Source organism: Pteropus vampyrus, unplaced genomic scaffold (genome assembly GCF_000151845.1).
Source record: "Pteropus vampyrus isolate Shadow unplaced genomic scaffold, Pvam_2.0 Scaffold151, whole genome shotgun sequence".
NCBI lineage: Eukaryota > Metazoa > Chordata > Mammalia > Chiroptera > Pteropodidae > Pteropus > Pteropus vampyrus.
Genome location: NW_011888932.1, coordinates 3696898 through 3712386, shown reverse-complemented (window position 1 = coordinate 3712386; position 15489 = coordinate 3696898). Strand labels below are relative to the sequence as shown.

The window sequence follows — 15489 nt, the reverse complement described above, 5'->3', positions numbered from 1 at the left end:
GTACGGCGGGTCGCGAGCCCGCCCCCGCCACTCGGAGTCCCGCCCCTGCCGTTCCCGATCTTCCCTTGCTCCCGCCACCCGGAGCCCCGCCACTGCTACTCACAGCCCCGCCCCGCCGCCCGGAGCCCCGCCCCTGATACCCACGGCCCCGCCCCATTTCGTCATTAACTCCGCCCCCATCTCGCCGAGAACCGCTCCTGCCTCCAGATCCAGTTTTCACGCTCGCCGCACAAACTCCTTTGCTCACTGCAAACCCGACCTTTCGTCATGAGCTCATCTCAGACGGCTGTTTTGTACTTTCCTCAGGGGAATGGAGAGTTTTGTCTTGTTGGGGACAGTCTGGAAGAGAGCTTAAAATCCAGCTAGTCCTAGATACTTCATTTGACTTTTATAGAGAGGCTCAGAAAGGGTAATACTTGCCGGATTGACATAGCTCTCTTGAGGTTGGATTACGGGCCAGTACCCCTCATTCTAGCCTAGAACCACTCCACGGTACAGTGTTGCCCCTATTCTATTGCTTCTTCTTAATTTTCAACGAGACTGAAAGATTAAGGGTTACATTGGAACCCAGGTTCTCCTGGCCACCTGAGAAGTCCACATTCTCACCACCTTTCAGGATTTCCACCATGTTTACTTTTTCAAAACTGTGCACTGAGCGTGATGTCTCAACACATGCTTAAGTACCCGTGAGCTTGGTTTATTTTTCTAGCCCCTCTCATTTCTCATAGATGGAAGATACACTTATTAAAAACATTGCGTTGTTAAAACAGGCCCACTGCAGACCCATGGAGATCCAGAATTACACCGCACTCTTTACTTCGTAGCCTGCAACCTGTTTAAGATAGTTGAGAACTTCGTTCCCACTTTTTAGTATCCTGTTCTAACACGTGTTTACGCATTTGGGGGAAACTACCTATCACCCAAATACTGAAAGTCTGTCTTTTTTAGCTCCCTTACTGTAGTGCCAAGCTGCTCTCAAGAGGAAGTTAAGATATTTTCCCCCTTAACTGATGATGGTTTCCTGTGACATCAAATCTCCCATTTTCTCTTTCCATTTTCCACCACCCAGCAAGTATCTGGAAAGCCATATACGAAGGTTTGCTGGAGCCTTCTGGGTCAACCTGAGGCCAGTCCTACAGAAAGGAAATGATTTTGGAGAAAAGCGACATTACTTCAGAGGCACAGCTTGGTCTGAATGCCTTAGCCTTAGCAGTAAGAAACAGGAAGATGGTGAGAAGCAAAAAGATGAGGTGTTTGCCTGAGGGTAATGTCCAGAATTCAAAAAATGCAGAGCCAGTCTTGGTCTCCAGCAAGTTTCATCCCAACACCAGCTGTCTTTTCAAGTTTCCTAAATACTTTGAAGAGAAAGTTAGCCATCTTGCCAGAGGCTCTTACCATCTCCTTAGAAAATCTTCCTTCTTGCCAGATGTTGCACTGAAAAATTGTTCTTCCACTTACCCCTTCCATGTTTCTTCAAGAATAAAAGTCACCAAAAAAAGAAAAACTTCAGAAGCTGAATCCTATTCTCAACACATTCGCCATCAGTGTGTTACTTTGATGTATGTGTCCTCTCTCACACTGCCTAGAACTTCAGTGACTACTTCAGATAAGTTTTTATATTCTCTCTTTGCATTTGATTCTCTCACACTTTAAACTAGGTTTTCTTATGTCCATTTTTCAGATGGGAAAACTAAGGCTCGGATAGTAATTAGTGAGTGGGGAAGCCCAGATCAAGCCCAAAATGGTTCAACTCTGAAGTCAGACGGTTAGCATTTGTACTGTTCCTCACAGTAGATCTGATGCACAAAGAAGGCAGGAATTGTAGTAATTAGAAATAATAGCCCCTTATGTTTAGGCAATCAAATCCACTCATTGATTTGATTTTTCCTTATATGCCTATTTGCAACTTGCATACAGTACACATAAAATATTCGTTGAATTAATAAAGTTCACCATGTATTGTTTCTTCTCTCCTTATCCTATAGAAAAGATCTAGCTTCAAACTCTACTTCTGGGTTACCCTCTCCATGCCTCTGTTTCCTGAGGTAGGATTTACAAAAATCTCTCAGAACTTTTTGAGAATTAAATGAGAAAATGAATATATAGAATAGCACCTAGGTCTATGCATGAAAGATAGATGGTATGACATCATATCCACACTTGTGTTGGCTTTCAAGTCCGTGAGTAAGTTAAATGCAAGTATGATGCAACAATATTGAAATCAGTCAATGTTAGTTTTGCACCCTAACTCTCAAAGACCACTTCTTTTCACATAGCCATTCCCTTTACAGAACCTACAATGCAAGTCTCTGCCATTTTATACAGACAGATCTTTGTCAGCCCAAGGAGACAGAATTAAGAGCCAATTGGTTGCCTTTCTCTACTCATGTTATCCACTCCCCACAACAATGTAATTCCAGCTCCAAAACTGACCTGCAATGATACTTTGTCTTACTGTCAGTAACAATAACTATTTAGTGATTATCCATTTAATAACAGGCAGTTTATGTACACTATCCTTAATTCCTCCATTGCACAGTTGTTAGAATTATCTCCATTTTATAGGTGATAAGATTAAGACTTAGAGACTTTAAGAAACTTGCCCAATATGAGTGTTAAGTGGGAAAACCAGTCTTCTTGTCTCAGACCAACACTGTACTTACTTCTATGCCCCCAAATCACCATGGTTTAGCTTTAGAACAAACAAAACCTGTTTACTCGACCTAAATTCCCCAGAGATGTTTCCAGTGGAGAAACTGAACAGTTGCTGTGATAACTATTTCTGGAATTCAACTTTTGTGTTCATTCCTCAAACAATGGTGTTTCATCAGCAGCATTAGGATCCAACTTGAGCATTCTGGCAGACACAGACAGTACAGTGATGGTTCAAATGCTTTTGAATTGCAACATTTGCTTCCAAATGAACATGCTGCTTCTGTTCTAAAAGAACTAAATTATGTTTTCTATGACAAAGTCCCAGACTCTCAGGATCAATCCCTCTGCCTTGGTAAACAAATGCAGCTTTGAAAATCTATTAATATTCTAGCTATGAGACCAGGATTTCTACATTGATTCTTTTTGAAACATAGCATTCATGTAGCATGATCAAAGTGTGTGTGCATGTGGAGGCAAGGGTGGCAGTAGGGATGGTTAGAATATAAATCCATAAATCCTGTAAGGTTATATTTTGATACAAATGTATTACATGCTTTTCACATTCTTTCTCTATAGCTTTTCTTAAATGTGTACATCAGAAGGTGTAATTCATGCTTGTCATTATATTGCTACGAGTGCAAAAATAACTTGGGCTCCTACAAATATTTTTGAGCCTTTTAATATTCATTACAAATATTTTAGACCAATCACGTTTTGTTGTAACATATTTACAAAACAAAAATATATTACAATAAATATGAATGAAATGGTGAATCTGATCAACAAGAAGCTCTGTCACAACCAGATATTTAAAAGGAATGCAACAACCTGTTGGTCTGCATATGTTAAGGGTTTTGAAATAGACAGGGGTCCAGAGTTATAGCGTATCTGGAAAAGAGATGGGGGGACCCAAATTTAAGTTAAGTAAGATTCTTTCTCATTGCTAATTACATAATGTTTAATGATGTTTTAAACGATGAAATTGATGAATTATCCAAACATGATACAAAGCTAATATAGTTCTATCATTTCAAAATGTACACGACATTCACATAATATCCTTTTAATTATTATCATTATATACTGTAGTTCACACAATATCTACAAATGTGAATGAGGAAGAAAACAGGTCAAAGCAACATGTCTCACATTCCAATTTTAAATAAGACAAGCACATACTGGATCAAACATTTTATAATACGTTAATAAATAACATCTAGTTTGTTATGGTTACCTCGAACAGTTTACAGCTGTATATTTAAAAAGAACATTTTTTTTGCGAGTTTTACATTGTCAGTAAAAGATAAAATAAAAAATGAACCCTTGTAACCAAAAAAAAAAAGAGAGAGAGAGAGAGAGAGAGTTCCCTATAGAACATAAAGCATTTTTGACATGCTGCCTTTCCAGTACGGTTTGCCACAAGAAAATTAAAATAGAAACAAAAAAATGATTGTCTTTGAAAAACAATTTTTGAAAGCTCTTCACAATATTGAGCATGAATCTTTTAAAATTAGCGTGGAAATCTTTTTGCCCATCTTCTTTGCATATATATACTATGCACACTGTGTGTGTGCACACCAAAAGAGATATACTAAAGCCACAAGATAACAACTATTTACCCCTATGAATCAGAAACAGCCGAAACACTGAACTAAAATCCAAGCAGTGTGAAGTCTGCAAAGGTTTCACTCTTGCTTTGCTTTCATAGATGTCTCTATGTGAAGGTTGTTCCTGTGAATCCCCAATGACTTTAAAAATAATAAACCCATGGCAATAATCCAAAGGGTCCGGTTTCAACAGATGGGGAGTGGAACATGGAAATTCCGATAAGCCATCTAACTTGGTCTGAAGGTAAGCACAGCTCTCTCAACACAACTGTACCTGTCTGGTTACTCGTGTTAAGTGCCGTCTTCTATTCTCTTACCACAACTATTTGCAAACCTAGAGGACACTGAGTCCATACTAGATATCAGTCCTGAATGCGCCAAACTGCTTTATAACAAGCTAAGAACATTTTCATGGCTAAGCAAAAGGAAGAGCATTAAGCCTTATGGCAAATTTAGAAGTTTCTTTCAAATCAGACTGAGTTGTTGTTAATGGTATTAAGACTTTTTCATTAAGCAACCACAGTTTTCTAAAGGGAAAGGAAGGTAGCAACCCAACTTTCTGACCAGGAATAAAGATTTCTAGATCTCAAGCATCCCTATTTTCTTTAGCCAACATTTTCACTAATTTTTAGCTTATCCAGGAAGAGTTGGTAGTAATAACTAGATTGCACACTTCCCACAAGTCGAGCTCTTTTGCATCTGTTAGTCCTCTTGATCAAAAGAAGTATACAATGCCATGCTAAAGACCATAGTAAATTTCCATTAAAAAAAAAAATACTAGTGTCTATATTTCTTCTCAAATTACATCTTTCCAAAAAAATCTAAAAACCATTAAAATCCATCATGTCATCCTATTATTATAACTTCTGCTCATTAATCGTATTTTCAGACAATGAGATGGGTGTCATGCTTTCAGTGGCCCCTATTTTCTATTTCCTCATGATGTGCTGAGTTGTCTCCCCAAAGGACAGGCTGGAATGTTGTAATTTTGCAGGGTCTTCTGACTAGAAGTTCCTCCCCTGCTTTGCAACTTTGTAGAGGGTTGGGAGGGGGGGAGGGCAGACTTGAGAAAACAAACATCTACATTCCTTATCAGTGAGGAATTAGTTCACAAGTAGTTTAACAATTTAGTACAAGATACATGTTACTGGAGTTTTTGGTTCATCTTTGAAAACCTCAGAATTGTGACACACACTAAGCATTAACACAGGTCTGCAGCTGAGATGGAAAAGCTCATAAATTAATACAAGGGCTTTTGGCCTTGATTTTCAAATTCAGACCAGGCATCATTGAGCTCCATGAAAATCATCTTTGCATACTGTTCATAGGGTTGCCCAGTAGCCTATAGAAAAAAAGCAAAACACACACATTGATACTACAGACAAATTTATTCATATTAAATTTTTCACTGTTAATATGTGGGCTCTAAGTTATTGAAATGTTTTTCTATTAGGCTATTTCACTTTTGAGAGCCCAATCTACATGACTTGAATTTCCAGGATCCCCGCCAAAATGCCCTCCCTGTAGAAATTCACGTATGGTAGTATAATCCAGAAGTATTGACTTCTGGAGACAAAGATTCAAGACAGTCTAATTCCAACAGATTGTACTTCTAAGCTCCCGCATTCTCATTTCTAAAAATACTTAAATTCTTGGAAACCCTAAAAATTAATCAGCGGTGAATTTTACACCTAAGTAAAGCCCCCATTCCGTTATTTGTAATACGTAGTTTGTTTGTTTTTCCACCAACTTTATAAAGTATAACTATTTGCTTAAATACTTGATTTTAGCCCATATATTATTTTATCATATAAATGGACTAATAACCAGCAAATTGAAAGTATGCTGTTTTAATACATGTTGATAAACTAATGAAACGAGGACCAGACAGGTGATAGGATAGGGTAGGTTACACTCACTTTATCTGGATGCACCACCAGCACAGCTCTCCTGTACACCTTCTTCACCTGCTCTGGCGTTACCAGGTCTGCCATGCCAACTGGTTTCCACTTGGTCTCCCCAGCCCACAGCACGGTGTGCATGGTAGAGAGAAGTGCTCTGATATTTCTCTCTTTGCCTTCAATCCATTCCAGAATCTGTGAACACAGGGAAATTAAGAAATGCAAATGATTTCCAGTCTAGAAGGTCTCCACTTGGACTGTGGAAATTCCTCCCACTGTAGCATCATCAAAGTCCCTGGGGCTCCCTGTGTACTCCAAGCTGTTTCTCCACTTGAAATGCTTTTCCACATCCACTTCCTTCCTTTTCTTTCTGGTTCACTCTTCATCATCCTTCAAAAGCCTGCTCGGGAATTTTATACTATTCACCTCCAAGAGTCTGAATTCCTTCCTCTCTGCCCCACCCTAGAATTAACTACTCACTCTTAAAGTATAAGCTCCATGGGGACACACACCACATCTAGTTTGGTCTTTGCTATCTGCCTCTGTCTAGTATAGTGTATGTATGGCTGGCACACAGACACTAAATAAATATCCCTTGAAAAAAAGAACGGATTTCTCTGGGCTACTCCCTTAAACATGTTTCTATCATAATATGTGCCACACTATTGTAATTGTCTGTGTGTTTGTCCTTCTCTGCTATGAGACACAGCTGTTTGAGGAAAGGTCCTGTTTCTTATATAACACTGTATCTCAGAAACCAAATAACTCATCTTGCACTGAACATGGCTCAAAAAAGTTTGTTAAATGAATTCATCCATTTAGTCTTTCATTCAAATTACTTATAGTTTGGATCTTCATAGTTTGAACAAATAAGGTGATTAAGGTGAGATGTTCATAAGAATGCATCAGCACTGAGCACATAACAGGAGCTCAGTGCATATCTGTTGTCGAATGAATGGTTTAGTCAAGGTTAGTGTGGCTACTCTCCCAAACGACTAAATGCCCAGTACCAACTAAATAACCAAGCATGGTTTAAAAGACATATATGACTTTCTTTTATAGAAAACTGACAGAGTTTGCCATATGAACAAAAGTTATCCAGATGGAGCACCAAGTTTTTGGAAAGAATATAAAGCCTCTGTAATGTGTGAACTGAAGAGCAAATACAAACAAAGGATCCTATTTTGTACTCAAAAAAAGTATCAAAGAATCTGTACATCTTCAACAACTGTTTGAATCTGTCTGGACATGAGTTATATATTTTTTTTAAATGTGTAGGATTGAGTGGTGTGCTAGTCCTGGTTTTAGAGATGCTTTAATGCAGTAGCAGATTAGACCTTCATCTTCCGGTTTGTTATAGAGGCAGCATATTTAGTATTTTGTCACGTAGAAATTCAGCCTCTCCATCAGTGAAGGGTATACCAATTCTCTTGATCCTTACAAACTCTTCCACTACGTCACACAATTCATCAACATAACCTTCCTTCTGTTTCCAAGCTAACCTGAGTTCACCCGTGCACACAACATCCTCATCCATGAAGTGATAATGTCCGTTTCCTCATCTGTGAAATAAGGGAGTGAGAGTAGCTAGTTTGCGAATTAAAAAAAAAAAAAGAAATGAAGCAACATTCTTTTTCCCCAAATCAAATCTTACCTAGACTTCCAAAATCAAAAACAGATAAAAGATGAAGTACTCTGGTTAAAAGTAGAGAGAAGAAGTGAGGAGGCCAAGAACAGGAACACTGATGGATCCACACACATGACCTGTCACATGACTTTGACATACAGGATAATCACACTGAGTCAGGTGCTCAACTCACCTTTAATTTCTCAGGGTCCATTTCCTTAGCCATTTCTTCCTTTCTCATCTCAGCTATTGTTCGAGGCCCCTTTTTATCTTTGTGAGCATTGAAACCTTGACCAGAAAGAAGGTCTTCAAAATCAGCTGCTTTTTGTTTCCCTTCTGCAATATAAGTTTTTAAAACTCATTATAATTTTTGCTCTTAAACATATCATACCATTGTCCTATAACATTTAAAAGTCTTAAAGGTGCTTTAATGTGTAATCCACTTAATCTTCACACTTATCCTCTTAGTATGAGACTGTCAAGCACATTTTACAGATGAGGAAAATGAAGTCTAGAGAACTTAAGAGGTCTTTCCAGGATCATATACCATGCCTGTGGCACTGCTAGGACTTGAGGCTAGATCACTAGATTAAATCCAATTCCAGAATTTGTGTACCACTGTACCACCTATTTATAGATGAGGAAACCCATGATTCTCCCCCTCCCCCTTCCTGTCATACAACTAGTTAGTCTCAGTGATGGGACTACGGCCTGGGTGTTGGTACTTAAAATCCATGCATGCCACCGCTTTCCTTCCTACACCCAGCTGACAGTTTCAGTCCATTATAGTGGTCTCTTTCTCCACGTCTGATTGTGGCCTCACAATCTTTCTCAATCTGTTTGGAGAGGCAGCCCAGCATAGTGGCAAAGAGCAGAGACTCTGGAGACAGATTTCCCAGGTTTGAAATCCAGCTCTGCCATTTATTAGCAATGTGACGTTGGGGCAAGTTACTTATCTCCATGCCTCAATCGTCTCATTCATAAAATGGGGACAGTGTTAATACCACTACTTACCTCATAGGGTTGTTGTGAGAATTGATGTTAACATTTTAAAGTGCTTAGAACAGTACCAGGCTATTTAAATGTTTGTTAAATTAATTAAAATGAAACAAAACCACAACACAGCAGTCCATGCTGTCAATGCCCATCAACCAAAGGTAGTGTCTGAATTGAAATCCATTTGTCATCTCTATACTGTAAGGCATTCTGTACACACACTGGCACATGCACACACAAGCATGAAAGTGCTCTGATACTAGTGATTTTGTCTGTCTTGTTCACTGCTGTATCCCCAATGTCTTCTGCACTGAAGATGCTCCACAAATATTTGCTGATTGAAGATATTTGCCCCAAAGCGACTCAAAATAAAAATAGAAAGGAAGCTACAAGAGTCTATGGAATCGTTCAAGGACTACCCACTGCTAACTCAAAGAACAAACATGATATTACATATTACCAACAAAAGAATCACTATCATGTTAGTATTGTGAGAAGGCCCTTGTGGCATAGTCAGTAGAGCATGGTGGTTAAGAGCAAGGGCTCTGGAGCTTGACTGCCTGGGTTCAAATCTTGGCTCTGTCATCTACAAGCTTTAAGAACTTAGGAAATTACTGGATCAATCTCTGTCATAGATTCCTCATCTGCAGCATGGGGTTGGTTTTAAAGATTATATGAAATAATATATGAAAACTGCTTAGAATAGTATCTGGCACACAGGAAACGTTCAATAAATATTACTTATTGCTACTAGGAAAAAGTAGAAGAATTTCCTCTTTCACATTACATAGAGAGAAAAGCCTGTTTCCTCATCATGTCCCTATATATTTCATTTTTGGTTATGATCAAATCATCTGGAATGCAAAATGTGTCATAAAAGGCCTTCTAAGAAACTCAAATTTAACCATCAGTGCTGTGTGAAACATTTTTTACTCATCAAGAATCCCACCTAAAAGGAGGGGGAGGGGGAGGGGAAGAGGAGGAAGAAAGAAAGAAGAAAGAAGAAAGAGTGAAGAAGAAGAAAAGAAGAAGAAGAAGGAAGAGGAAGAAGGAAGGAGGAAGGAGGGAGAAGAGAAGAAGAAGGAGAAGGAGGAGGAGGAGGAGAAGGAGAGCAAGAGGAAGAGGAAGAGGAAGAAGAAGAGGAAGAGAAAGAAGAAATAAAGGAGGAGGAGGAGGAAGAAGAAGAAGAGGAAGAAGAAGTCCATCCAGAGTATCCTTCAGCCTTAGCTGTTGGCCCATCTTGTGTTCTTTTACCTTTCTTCTCAGAAGAGAGGAAAAACCATCACAGGGAAACCCAGTGATCTCAGGAACACCCACCAATCAGAGCATAAAAAAGACCAATGTTCAAGACAAATACACTCCTCTAATCGAGACCCAAGGGAAAATGTGAGAACACAGTGCCTGAAAGGTTCCCAAACTTTCTCTTCTATTCCCTCTTCCAAAGGAATGACAGCTTCTAGATCCATCCAACCCTCCACTCACATCCACTCAATATTCATTCGGTTCCTATGCTGTGCCAAGCATTATGCTATGTGCCAATGATAACATGGCAAGAAAAGACACAGTGCCTGCCCTCCATCTGGTCTCAGTGTGGAGAGACAGACAAGTGAGCCAACAGTCAGAAAATGATAAGTGTTAAGGGCATGGTAAACCCAGGTACTCTAGGCACATAGTTGGAGGCAGCTATCATGTAATATCTTTATAAGATTGTCTCAGAAACTACTGGAATTATTTTCTGTCTCTTTCAGACATATATACATACAGCCAGTAAGACAACACAGGCCACCCTACAGCTGGGCTCCATACCATCATCCTTACCCAAATTAGTTGATCCTTTGCCCCGTTCATTCTGGCTCCCAGGCATGGCTGAGAAGCTCACGTTGTAGTTGGGTCGGTTTTGAGGAGAGGAGTGTGGCATGCTGGGCTGTGGCTTAGGCTGTGTCTGCTGCCAGTTGTAGCCACCCCCCTGCTGCCACCCTCCACCCATAGGCTGGGGAGAAGCTTTCTGTGGCGAGCTGAGAGGTGGAAATCCTCCACCCAATCCGGTTGGCGTGGTGGGTTTGCTGGCAAATGAAGAACTACCTACAGGGAAAATAAAAAGGGTAGGGGAGAAAGAAGGCAATGCTATTTTGAGTAGCCTCTAACCCTTGTGTCTGAGGTTACTGTTTGCAATGACTTTAGTGGAAATTGCCTTGACTGACAGCACAATTAACTTACCTAATAATTAAAGAAATTGCAGGTATAGATTTCCTTTAATCCCCACAAATGACACTTTTAGGTATGTATTAATAGCCCCATCTTTTCTTTAGATGGACAACTGCAGCTCAGAGCAGTTCAGTGATTTTCTAAAAGTCACTCAGCTAGCAAGTAACAGAACTAGAACTTGAATCCAAGTCTTTGACTCCAAGCCAGAAGAACGCTGGCTCTTCCCACTGTGCCCTCCTCCTCCTCCTTCCCACCTTCTAAGCAGACTATTTCTTCATTGGAGTGAAAACTACCAAATGCCAAAAAGAGAGACTAAAACAAAATATATTCATTGATTAAGGTGCTACTTAAACTTCAATGATCAGGACTAATCATAGTTTGTTATAAGTATAAACATGGTTAATGCTCAAGAGTAAACAAAGATGTTTTGAAATTTCACAACTAGGTTTCAGTTTCACACTACTTACATTTCATTGCAGGGGAGTAAACACAGCCACTATCCTGGCAACTCTGAACAGGGCAAAGAATCTTATTCCAGCTTTAAAAAATGATATTACTTTGTGCAGAGAATTTAAGTACAATCTTGATTCTGTATTCTCCTAACTTTTAAGTACTCACTGCATACATGCTGGGTTGTCTCCAAAATACGAAGACCAGTTATGGCTTATGTTTAGAGGTAAAACGAGAAACTGAAATGTGATCTCCAGGGACCCTTTCATGCACCAAACCCAAAGTAACAGTGATAATAAAATAACTAGCATTTATATAGCTCTTTAGAGTTTACAAAATATGTTTATGTATATTACTGCCTTCAATCTACACAACACCTTTAGGAAGCAGGTAGTACTATTGGCCCCACATTAAAGATGAGGAAACCAAGGCTCTGAGAGGTTTATGGACATGCTCATAATCACAGAGCTGGTTAATGGAGCTAGGAATTGACCACAGGCATCCTACTACCTCCAAATGTCAGGCTCACTGCTGCACCCATATCCCTAATTCCTTCACACAATTTCTGAGCTTTTCACTACAACTCGTCCTTTTTTGTCTCTTCTTCTATAGATACTTTTCCTCCATTTTGATTTGGGAGTCCTCCTTCCTTCCCCACCTGGGAATATTGTATTATGGCTACTGGACTTGGAGTCAATCTGACTTTGAGTTTCAGCTCTACCTCTCATTCATGCAGTCATTCTTGCATACATTTATTTGTTCATTCATTCATACATTCATTCATTAGTATTTGTTGACCATGTACTATGTGCCAGATACAGTGCTAAGTACTGGGAATATAGCTGAAATGGTCTATTCTGAAGATCAGTGAAAAACTTCACCTCCTTGAACCCCAGCTTCTTCATCTGTAAGATCAGAACTATATCTAAGTCACAGGTATATTGTAAAGACACAATGACTATGTAAAAGTGCTTCACAGACCCCGAATTAAGTGAATTAAGAAGCATTATATGGTATAAAAAAATGTAACTTCATATGCCCAGCAATGCCCAGCAATGCCCAGCAATGCCCAGCAATGGTCAGCACACGCTGGTATACCATAAAGGCTCAATAAATACTTGCTATTGGAAAAGATAATGGCAAGGCTTGTGCTCAGAAGCTTAGCATTGTCCCCTGTCAGTCTGTAACTCAGTGCATGAAGCCTCTCTTCACCAGCCCTTGGGCCCTCCTGCCATCAAACCAGCGTTTCCAAAATTACATGCTCATGGAACACTTATCTTCCAACAACGATTAGCATATGATGAAAAACACTTTGGAAATACTATACATTCAGTCTATTTTCTGAATAGAATTTTACAAACTGAACAGAGAGCACTGCAGTCAATGAAGAGAAGAGAGATAATAGTGTCAAGATCTCAGTAATAACGTTACAGGATGACCTATGCACGGCTGGACCTATGTGGCTCGAATCTATCTGACCAGCTTCTCAGCATTTTCCTATACATTCATTACTTTTGCTGTAGCCAAATTCTGTTGTCAGATGCTCCTGGAAGATCTAACTTTATTCATGTTACCAATCCAAAATTAGGCACTGGAGAAATGAATGAATATGGGTTAGTTCCAACCCATTATTTGAAGCCTGTTTCCTTTTTTAGAAAAGCCAATCTCAGGTTTGAGTATAGCTTAAGAATACACAAGATTTTAGGTACCAGCTTCCTGTAACACTACAGATTTAGATTTGAGGTTTTATAACCATAAGTAAATATCTTAACCTGTTAAGGTTGTACCTAGTGTCCCAAGGTCAGCAAAAGGATCCAGAGTCTGGGGTTTGTTCTGATGAGTGGGAGTGCCATGAGATGATCCTGTTGGGCTGGTGGCAGCTGACTTGCTTCCCATTCCAAACCCTCCTGAAATAAGATTATTGAAAATAAGTTACTTTTCTGAAGTAACTGAATTCTGAAATTCAGACATCCAGAGTTACAGCTTGTCTTGTCTCTAAGGGCAAATGAGGACAGAGTTTGGACATAATTTAGAAACTGCAAGACCTAGCTTTTCTGACTTAAGTGAATAGTGCCCTGGAGCAGGGACAGGGCATAGAGAAGGCATATATCATTTCCTGGCCACACCTGTGAACTACTATGTCCAGTGTTTACCTGTCCTGTCACCTGACTTCATTCTTTCCTATGGGACTTATAGTCAGGCCTGGATCTGATTTCTGTCTCTGCTATTTCCTAGCTGAGAGACCTTGGGCAAGTTTTTTAGCTTCTCTGAGCTTCAACATTTTCTCATTTGTTAAGTAAGGAAACAGCGACTGCTTCAGACAGTTGCTGTGATGAGGACATTGTGTGTGTGTGTGTGTGTGTGTGTGTGTGGTCGATGTATGGATGTGTGTAACTTGCACAGTGTTGGGAATGCAATCACACAAGAAGGATCTCAATAAATACCATCTATCCAGGAGAAAGCCAGCTTGTTTATCACAGACAAATCCAGCCCTGAAACAAGTCCTTTGTGAAGAAGGAAGACATCCAAATTATTCAGCATCTACTCTATGCCAGAAATTTTCATATAAGTTATTTCACTTAAACTATACAACTGTGTGGGACAAGAATTATGACCCCACTTTACAGATAACAACACTGAAGTTCAGACTTATAAAAAAACATCAAGGACTTCTAAGTGGTAGAGTTAGATATATATCCAAATCTGCCTAATTTTAGTGTCAAGACAAACATTCAGCAAATGAGACTCAGAAAAGTTAAATAATATATAATACACAGCACTACCATGTCATCGAGTACAATGGGAAAAGTACCACCAGAATATGAGCGTTTAGGAAAAATCAACAAGAATTACACAGATGGGCTATAATACTCTGTAAGTACAGTCTTCAACTTGGGTAAAGGATTATGCTTTAGCAACTGGTTAAATGTGCACCAAAAATATATATAACCGCTGACCTTTACCTGGTTTAGCATGCCAGTCCCAACCTCCTGAAACATCTGGCTGAATGTTCACAGCAGGTGTACTAGATGCTAAAAATGAGGAAAAGAAAAAGAATCAAAACAAGATAGCTCAGCACTCACTTTTTTAAGTTCACACAGGAAAATGCTGTACCTTCCATTAAATCTGCATGGCCTCCCAAGATACCAAGGGATTCATTCCTCCCTCTGGGTTCTCACTACGTTCTGCAGCACTTGATAATTTGTACCTTCATCTATGGTTACTTACATGGGGGTTGGTAAAAGCCATATATTGTTTATCTCTGTTCCTTCTTTGGCTCACCTTTGTTTTACCTCCAAACTGACATACTTTGAATATAACTGTGCGTCTGTCTGTCTTCATTAAATTGTGAGCTTCTTGGAGACAGAAACTATCTTATTCGTCTTTGTGTGTCCCACCTCTATACTTAACCTAAAGTCAGTATGCAATAGGAAAAGATGGGGGAAAAATCAATTTTCCTTTGGTTGGCATTAACAAGTGTATGAGAGACATGATCAAGTTAGAACTGAAATTTTTTTTCTCCTCTGCTGTGGCATGAATTGAGAATGATGAGTCATTCAGAACATGTATTGGGCACTGACTATATGCTATCCACCATGCTCATGTCAGGGATGTAACTGCTGTCACTCAAAACTGACTCATTACAGCTTCAAAATTCCAAATGTAGAATTTAAAAATGTTCAGCTAAAAAAAAAATCAGGTTTATTAAAGGAATACACATTGGTAGTAAGGTTTTCCTGCATCTATAAAATCCAAACAAGAAACAAGATGTCATAAGAGAGAATTTCTTTCTAGGGTACCTCTAGGTTCTGTCCATAAAATCAGTGAGTAAAATGCAAATAGTAACTAACATTGCAACTGAGATTTAAAACATACACACAGACACTACCACCACCAAAAGAATCATCACATCACCAAGATTAGTATTATCAAGACTTTATTCACTTGTTTTATTTGCTTACTACAAACCAAAACATCTTGTGCCTTCTCATCAAGTTAAAAAGAACATGCCATTATCAGCAGTAACAGTTCTGTCCTTTCGATTCTT

General features: G+C 39.3%; 1 protein-coding gene across 1 annotated transcript in view; it reads right to left on the bottom strand.

Annotated features, from left to right (window-relative positions):
- Nucleotides 1-3588: 3588 nt before the first annotated feature.
- Nucleotides 3589-15489, bottom strand: part of DNAJC6 (DnaJ heat shock protein family (Hsp40) member C6) — a 129390-nt gene continuing 117489 nt past the window's right edge. The window contains exons 14-18 of the mRNA XM_023536230.1: nucleotides 13229-13348; nucleotides 10605-10868; nucleotides 7984-8126; nucleotides 6182-6358; nucleotides 3589-5604 (exon numbers count right to left, since the gene is read on the bottom strand). Of these exons, the coding sequence (XP_023391998.1) occupies nucleotides 5503-5604; nucleotides 6182-6358; nucleotides 7984-8126; nucleotides 10605-10868; nucleotides 13229-13348 (806 nt within the window). The 3' untranslated portion in view covers nucleotides 3589-5502. The remainder of the gene's footprint in view (nucleotides 5605-6181; nucleotides 6359-7983; nucleotides 8127-10604; nucleotides 10869-13228; nucleotides 13349-15489) is intronic.